General features: G+C 37.6%; 2 protein-coding genes across 2 annotated transcripts; both read right to left on the bottom strand.

The window, feature by feature from the left end:
• Positions 1-917: 917 nt before the first annotated feature.
• Positions 918-2,545, bottom strand: SERAT1;1 (serine acetyltransferase 1;1). Its single transcript, XM_086243967.1, has 2 exons — positions 2,094-2,545; positions 918-1,560 (listed from the first exon to the last, which is right to left on the bottom strand). The coding sequence occupies exons 1-2, from the start codon at positions 2,466-2,468 to the stop codon at positions 1,069-1,071; spliced, it is 867 nt and encodes a 288-aa protein (XP_086100093.1). The 5' UTR covers positions 2,469-2,545; the 3' UTR covers positions 918-1,068.
• Positions 2,546-3,276: 731 nt separating this feature from the next.
• ET2 (effector of transcription2) lies at positions 3,277-6,420 on the bottom strand. The gene is made up of 3 exons (XM_086244744.1): positions 6,260-6,420; positions 5,623-5,979; positions 3,277-4,658 (listed from the first exon to the last, which is right to left on the bottom strand). The coding sequence occupies exons 1-3, from the start codon at positions 6,350-6,352 to the stop codon at positions 3,801-3,803; spliced, it is 1,308 nt and encodes a 435-aa protein (XP_086100870.1). The 5' UTR covers positions 6,353-6,420; the 3' UTR covers positions 3,277-3,800.
• Between the last annotated feature and the right edge of the window lie 2,726 nt (positions 6,421-9,146).

Raw genomic sequence — 9,146 nt, 5'->3', positions numbered from 1 at the left:
TAAAGATAAAAGCTCGCTGCCACTTAAAATTGTTGAAGGACTAATCTGTAACAACATGTATGAAGGACTTGTCTAATTAAATAATCCCATCAAAAAAATCGAGAATCTAGCACAAATCAAACTCCCCTAAAACAAAACATAACAGTTTGTGGAAGGGGTGCAATGGTAGCACAAACAAAACATCTTTTGCTAGCAATTAGTTTTTTTTTTTTTTTTTGGGCCAGGTGCTAGCAATTAGTTTTGTTATATGTTTACATGATCTTGCTCTCATGACTTGAATTCTGCAGGTGCAGAACTATTTCGTCAATTTGGTAGATAAAGACTATATCTGTGGGGATGTTTTTGCTGATATTTGAATGAACGGTTTTTTTTGGCTCATCCATTTCTTAATGTCATATCTAAGAATAATTTTTGACGTAAGTTTTGTACATACCTAACATGATAGTTGGGTTACATGATGTGTATTTTGAAACAAACCAAGACATAGGTTTGTTCATAGATGGAAATGTATATTTTGTGCATACCTAATACAATATTTAGGTTACATGGTATGTATTTTGAACAAAACCGAGACATGGGTTATGTTTTCTACATACCTAACCCAATAGTTAGGTTACTTGGTATGTATTTAGATCCAACCAAGACATGGGTTTGATCATGGATGGAAATGTTTAAATGCCACAAATATATTCAGTACCATTGAAGTACCAAGTACGTAGTTTAATCTTTAAAACCTTATTTACACCAACTCAATCCTCCAGCTACCAATCTACCATTGAAGACTTGAAGTGCATTGAAGTGAACATATGAGGAGTAGTTGTGCAGAGCAGAACCCTACATTTTGGCTCTTAACTGAAGGGTCCAGAGTTTATTAGTAACTATTTGTGCATAATAAATACAGCCATTAAACTCGCAGATTAATTAATCATAAACTTAATCAAACAAAACTTCACTGCATACATTGTAAACAAACATTACAGTCAACTATTATAGTATTAACTATTAAGCATCACATGAGACCATGCCAACAAAACAACATAACCAAAATCCTAAACTGATGAAATTATATTATATGATATAGTCAGACCACTCAGATATAAACGAGGTATGGTCCATGGACTCCCCAGGTACATCCTCATGTTTCGACGGCCGTTCCTTCCCGCCAACCAATCTCGCCGGGTTCCCCACCGCCGTCGTCCGCGCCGGCACGTCGATCAGCACCACCGACCCCGCCCCAATCTTTGCGCCCTCGCCGATCTTCACGTTCCCCAAAATTGTCGCGCCGGCCCCGATCAGCACTCCGTCGCCGATCTTCGGGTGCCGGTCGCCGCCCACCTTGCCGGTCCCGCCCAGCGTCACGTGGTGCAGAATCGATACGTTGTTTCCGATCACCGCCGTCTCCCCCACCACCACGCCCGTCGCGTGGTCGAAGAGCACACCCTTCCCGATCCTTGCCGCCGGGTGAATGTCGACGGCGAACACGTCCGCGATGCGCGAGTGGAGTGCAAGCGCCAGCGGCCTGCGTGACTGAATCCACAGCGTATGGGCCACTCGATGTGCCTAGCGTAACGTAATGAACGCAAGAGGATAGAAATTGTCAGCTTTCCCTTTCATTTTCTCGCAAACCAAACAGTCCACAAAACAACAGTTGAATGTAAAAGCTATTAGCCTAAAATCGAACCAATTCGTAATCTAAAAACTTAATATTTTAGACATTGCTACGAATTCAACGTTTGAATTTGCTCATTTACCAGACAAGCTAAGAAGCCTATCAAAATGAACACAAACAGAAATTTATGAGCATTTCTCGGAAACCACACAGTCCACGCAACAACAGTACAATTTTAAAAGCTATAATCTTAAAAGCAAACCAATTCGTAATCTAAAAACTGAAAATTGAAGAAATTGCTACGAATTCAAAGTTTGAATTTGCTCATTTACCTGACAAAGTCCATCAAAACGAACACAACAGAAATTATTAGCATTTTCTCGGAAACCAAACAGGCCTCAAAACAGTTAAATTTTAAAAGCTACAACAGAATCAAACCAATTCGTAATTGGTATGATTCGAAGTTTGAATTAGATTGTTTTACCTGACAGGCCAAGAAGCCTTTGTAATTGAGCAAGCAGTGAGAGAAGGAGACGCAGGCAGGGTCGCGTTCACGCGTGGCGCAGAGATCGGCGACTGCGGCGGCGCGTATGGAGGGGTCGGAGGAGAAGGTGTTGAGGAAGAGGTCGTAGAGGAGGGTGGAGAGGAGCGTGGAGGAGCAGAGCTTGTTGCCCAAGTGAAACGAGAGCGAGCGCTCGAGTGACGAGTGCGAGAGTATGGTCGAGTAGAGGTAGCTCGCCAGCGCCGGCTCGGCCTCGGCGTCGCGCTTCGCCTCCGCTTTGATCTGGGCCCACACCCACGCCTCCCCCTCCGCGGCTTCTGAGGACTCCGTCGTGTACCTGAGCCCGCCGGCTGGCATCTTAGCAACACTATTACTACGGCGCACGATAGCAGAGACCAGTTATAGGAGAATCGTTCTTACCCCTGCAACAACTTGTTCGTCTAGTTATTAACTTGCTCTGTTTGGCTGGTTGTTAGTTTCTGTTTGCCGTTTCGTTGGGCCTTGCTCTTATTGGGCTCTTGGCCTTTTTACTGGGCCCAAGCTTTTTGCCCTTAAGCTTTCTTTGTATTGTTTTCCGAAAAAATGATAACATTAACAAGATTTAATAAATCTTGTTTACCACTTTTACCCCAAAAAGAGTCATCATCATAGATTCATAATATCACCACCCTTCTATTTGTCTTATTACATAAAATATCAAATTATCACCTTCCCTATCCCTATTTGTTATTATAGTTGATGGTTGTGAACCTCATAATTATCATCATGAGATTTAACCTTATGATCTTATCCCCACAACAGAAAAAGTAGGTGTTCATTAACTAAATGGTCATTAATACCATAATGAATAATTGATGGTTGTAGTCTTGTAGACTTCATAAATTATTTGGCAAATAAGAATAATGTCTTATTCCTACTATATACTATATGATATATCTTCTATTAAATTTTTTTAATAAACCTTTGTATATTATTTCATCTTATTCTAGCCTTTTGTGGGTTATTGATCTTTTACCATGCACTTTAACTAGTCTTCTAATCATCCCATGTTGAAAGAGATGCATTCATATATGGCGAAGGCTGATTAAAATACCAAAAACAAATCATAACTAAAACAAGACAAATTAAAAACCAAAGAAACAAACATTTAAAAGACAGGACTAAATAGTATTGGATGAAATAATATGACATAATACAAGTTATACAACCATGCCCCTGCTTCTAAAAGAAAAAAGGTACAACATTATTTTACAGGGCATGTAATAAATTAATAATACAGAAGCCTACAACACAATCCGAAAAGCAAAACAATCAACAACATATTGAAGCCTAAATCTCTAATGTCTAGAATAATTTATTTTCATAAATAAAACCAAGAAAAGACTGATCTCCTTCCCTTGTGTTGTCTTACATTTTCTTACATGTGAGTAGACTTCATCCTAATTCAAACCAAGAGATGGAACTACCAGCCTCCATGCCTTTATGCTACTGGACATTGTGTTTGAACCCAGATCACCCACATGAAATTTAGCTTCTGCTGCTGACTAGGAGATAAATAGATAATTCAATTTACTCTTGTTCCTTTAGGCTCTTCACAGGCTCACACCTTCTGTTCCTACAACAGGCTCACACCTTGTACAAAAATATTCATCACCTAGATCCACCCCACATATAGTAGTATTATAGCTTTTATTGGACTCTCACAACTTGGGCTTGCACTTCAGCAGAGTTACAAATTGCAGATGAATTCTGGTTATAGTGTAAAGTCCCACAAGTATATGGTTCAGAAACCACATCATGTACATATTTTGATTTTTCTTCTTTCACTGACTCGGACTTGGATTTATGAATTCTTCTCCCTTTATGCTCAGCACACCTTTTCCTCCCTTGAATCGGATGGCTTCTACATGGAGAGCCATCAGACAAGATGAACCCACAGATCGAAGTTGAGCTCTCACTAACAGGAACTTCAACTAGTGAAAGCTCTACGGGCTCATGGTTGACATTTGGTGCATCATGACTATCCACCTCTCTGTTGCTGATAACACTGCATTGTGAGTCTACATTGCTGTTTGATACGCCAACTTTATTTGACCCATTAATCTTCATCCCTTTGTGTTCAGCACACCTCTTTCTTCCTAGAACTGGTGGCCTTCTACAAATGGACCCATCACCTACAGCCACCCCACAAATTATAGTATTCTCCTGAGTAATGTCACTTCTATCCAAAACTAACCTAGGCTGTGATCTGCCAAACTTAAAAACTCGAAAAAGGAGGTTGTAGCTCTCCCCATTATCATACGCACTGAATTTGTCCTCTGCTGAAAGCACTTTGGTAGATTTAATTCTAATACCCACTTTCTTTTGACTGAAAGGCAGAAGCTTCTGGGCAATATTAGCAAATCGAGTAGTGCTTGAAGAAATTTTCTTAAGTTTTTGAAAAACATCATCAGGGCGCCGCGCACCATTAATGCTTGTGTTCCATGCATAATTAAATGTGTTAAGCAGCTGAGTTTCTGTTTTCAACGCATGACTTTTGTTTTCCATCTGTTTGACAATCAACAAAGAATCAAGGACATATCATATATTCTGATTACATGCCCAAACTTGCATGCAGAACTGCTTCCATACAAACATAATGGCAAGCACACAATCACAATTCACCATGCTTCACTCACCAGGATGTATGTAGCATGCATGTGTATTAGAATGAAGCATGAATGTGAATGCACACATCCATGCTTAAATGAATGTCCGAGTTGACAGCTAAAGACCTTGACTTTTACATAAGACAGAGAAAAACTTAATACAAGGACAGTTTCTATCTGTACCATGTTTCCCATCACCATACTGGAGAGCCGAATCAAAAAGAAAAGGTGATGCTGTCAACTATTTTCGTTACCAACTTTGAAAAGCCAAACCCTTCCCAAAAGACTAAAAATCAAATTAGATAAATTAGAAGAACAAGATGTAGAGGAAGAAGCACACACTACATAAAACCTTAGTGTTCTATACAAAGGGGAAGAAACAATGTTTTATAACTTAAGAATAACCATAATACTATAACCTCTCTTTGTGATTAGTATTTTCAGTGACCAAGCGCAAATAACTTTGTCTGTCAATTTTCACTATGTTCAACCCAGTCCAGACTCCAGATGATGTGGTAATCGTGTGAATATGAAGATTGTAGAGAAGCACTAAAAACAAGAAATTTACAAAGCAATCCCCTATCCAGTTTACAGCCTCTAATCTTTACAGGGTCTGATAGTGACTCCTTAATAGTACGATCAGTCTCAATTAGTAGAAGGGTATTGGCATAAAATGCATGATATAACACAACAGAATGATAGTGGTAACTTAACAAATACATGACACATCTAATTCAATTTTATCTCCAAAAGCAAAACATAGACTGCATAACACCATAACATCAATACTGACCTCAATCACACAAACACAACAACAAAACCCAATTCCTGCTTAAAAGGAAATGAAATACATATGTACTTACCGGAGCCCATCTATACACAATGGGGTAGCCTCTAGACAGTATCTCCTCAAACAATCCAGGCCCCTTTTGAAAACGGTCACTGGGATGACCATTTGAGCAGCCACTGCCCAAATGAGCACCTGAACGACCATATTGCTGAAGTCGTGTCCTCACACTATCAGCTTGTCCAAGGTACACCGGGACTATATGGTCCGGGTCAAGCTTGCCAATCTCACGGCCTAAACCGGTGCGCAAAACGGCAATCCCAAGTTCATAGACTCCTGGACCCTCCCTTTTAGGGAGGTTTGAAACTCTGTATCTTTCAGCTCCTTCCTTGCCCGCTGAATAGTCTTCCCAATCAGAAGGGCCAACTAGAATCTAAAATTCCATAACAAATAGAACAAACCCAGAAATGTAAATTCCATATAAAATTGGATTCTGGGTAACAACAGAAACATAATTCAAGCAAAAAATGTGGGGGTAAATTTGGCAAAATTAACAGTTAACCAGTAACCCAGATAGCAAAGATTGAAGATACCGTGACTGAAACGGTAAAATCTCCAAAGATTTCACATTTTTCACATTATCCTCAAGTTGAAGTATCAAGTAAGAAACCAAAACTTCAATTCCATCAGAGAGAAAAGCGAGGGAAATTTACCTTCCAATTGGAGAAGTGAGAGTCGTGTTTGGTGCGCTTGCAATCTTCCCTCTTCAACCTTGAGACAGCAACGGTCGAGTCGCCGCCTACCATTTGAGGCTTTTGTGCCTTCTTCAGTCAGGAAATGACCGTTAATCACGCCCTTTATCAGCGCGCGTATCTCGGAGATTACCTACCTTTTATGAAGACCATTTAGCCGGCCATGAAAATTTGAAGGAGTTTCTTTTTCGACGACCCAATAGGTTGTGGGCTGGCCCAGTTCTAACTTTTTGGGCCATTGATTGGTTAACACTCAGTTGACTAGGTAAACTTTCTGGTGGGCTTGATCGGGCCCATCGAATTTATAAAAATAAATTAAAATAAAATAGGGCACCTCAATGATTTTTTTTAATATTTTTTTTGGTCTAATCCTCGAAGAATCTTACTTGTCGGATAGCTAGTCCTACTTGGTGCCAAAATGGAATATTGATGGAGCAAGAATAGGGAATGACCAATTAGTATCTTTATAAATTAATTAATCATATATGCATGTTGGAGATAAATATGATCATATATCAAGCTTTTATATATTGGACAAAATAATATCGAGAATAACTTACCTATAACAGAGATAATGACATGGTATACCAATATGAGAAAAGCAAAGGTCCTATAACCCAATGTTTCAACCTTTCCCTCTGTTTTTTTTTTTTTTTTATGTTGGAGATATTACGTCAATACCCCTATTGTAGGTAAGTTCTTCTTATATCATGTAAATGTTACTATGTACTTGTGAAATTCAGTGCATTCACCTTCTTCATTCATTAATAACAAAACTGAAAAGTTTTGCTCCAGGTGATAGGGTAGTCTTAAAAGGGTTTGATGACCATCAAGATCAAATTAAATTCTCATCATCTAGAAAAAAAACTTAGGTGTTCCAGGGATACCACCTATGTGGTATTACTAGAGAGAGAAAAAGAGAAAGAGGGGAGGATGGGGATACCACCTGTTGGTATCCCTGGGATATGCAAGTTCTTCTCCATCATCTACGCATGTTTCTTGTTTCCTTTATATATTGTTTTCTTCACCATGTCTCTTGTCAAAGGCAACTTTATCAAGCAAAAGATTAATTAGATAATGGACCAAACTTTATATATTAAATCAAAGGTCCGTTCATTATAACTACTAAAGTTTAATAAAATTTTAGTTCAATTACCAAAATATAATTAAATTTTAGTTTAGGTACCAGTTGACTTTTCAAAGAGTCTGAATACATAAATGTATCCAATTATCATGTTATTTACGGATCTATCCTATTAAAAGTTAGGTTTGTTTTAGTCTGAACAATACACTAATACCCAATACATAGAGAAAATGGAGTCACATACGTACATGACAACAAGCAATGTGTTTGATGAAGCATTCAACCCCACCTGCCCAATTACAAAGAGTCACCGTTGGGGTCCTTGTCCAAATGTATAATGTTATGTGATTGGCCAATTACTCCACCCACTTCCTTAACCTATGCAACCAATCCCACCTTCCTCTTTTCCTAAATATATAATACGTATAATCCCTCTCCTTAGCCAACAATTAAAGATGAAGAGAAAGAGAAACAGAGACAAAAACAGAGAGAGATAGCCATTAATTAATTACATCATGCAATTGCTACCTCAATCCAAAATCGAAAGCACCCTCCTTTATCAATTAATCCCTTCAAACACAGATCAAGTACTTTCATGGCATGTAACCAAACCCAACTTTCAAGCCTCACGTATGCACATGTTTTTCTAATGACCCAATTGCGAATTATGTCTGCAAATTTCATTTTGGTGTTTCATTTGTTAATTTAGTCACAATTACATTATGATTATGTGACACACAACTGTGAATGTATGATAGTCACAATTTGTGACTATCATATAGTCACTAATGTGGTGACTTAATCACAATTGTGACTGTCATTTAGTCATAATTGTGATAGTCACACTATGTAGCAATCACAATTGTGACTGACATGCAGTCACCAATGTAGCTAAGTCACAGTTATACCAATACATGTAAGTCAAAATTATATTAATATTTCTACATACACTAAATAATTTTACCTATTTATTTTACTTAGGATCTCGTTTCACTTAGTATTTAGGGTATAACTCCCAGATTTGAGCTTAGCTTCGAGAGCTAAATCATAAAAGCATAAACTATTAACTCTAAAATTTGATTTTAAATCTTAAAATAGCAACTTGAAACGTTAAGCCCTAAACTATATTAAATCAGAATCTAATAAACCTGCCAAGAAACTCAAAAATAAACATCTGAACTAACTTTCCAAAAATAAAATTAAAGAATGTACAGATGTTGCTCTAGTGGTATGTTGGGCAATATATGCAGTGGCCCGTTCATGAGTGTAGTTTAGTCATTGTGAACCACAATTGTATATTTCAATGAATGATACAAGAGTATTGAAACTCTTGCATAAACTTCATCAAATGCGGGCGGGCAAATCTGTCAACTAATAAGGCCCAAAAGAAAGGGACTGTTAGTTTGTGACCTAATCTGAAAATCAACTCTATTAATTAGTAGTCTAACAAAAAAATGATAAGTTTTTACTGATTTTCTAAAAGATTATTGAAAATAAGTATTTAATCATAATTTTTTATTAAATAAATAAACTCTTTTGGATAAAGGGAAAAGGAGGTGGATTGAGACATTAAAAATTTAAGATTCGAATAATCTAGCTATGAGGTCATCATTTACCTGCCTTTGACAAGTGATGCTGTCAAACTTTCTATTTCAATCATACATTTAAATAAAACTAATTGAATTAATATTTTATATTAACAATACAACAAAATAACATGTTAAACTGTTTATTTGAACCACATAAACAATAATTCATACACAC

The sequence above is a fragment of the Dryas octopetala genome, chromosome 5 (assembly GCF_963921425.1).
Source record: "Dryas octopetala chromosome 5, drDryOcto1.1, whole genome shotgun sequence".
NCBI lineage: Eukaryota > Viridiplantae > Streptophyta > Magnoliopsida > Rosales > Rosaceae > Dryas > Dryas octopetala.
This window is presented reverse-complemented; position numbering and strand designations above follow the sequence as displayed.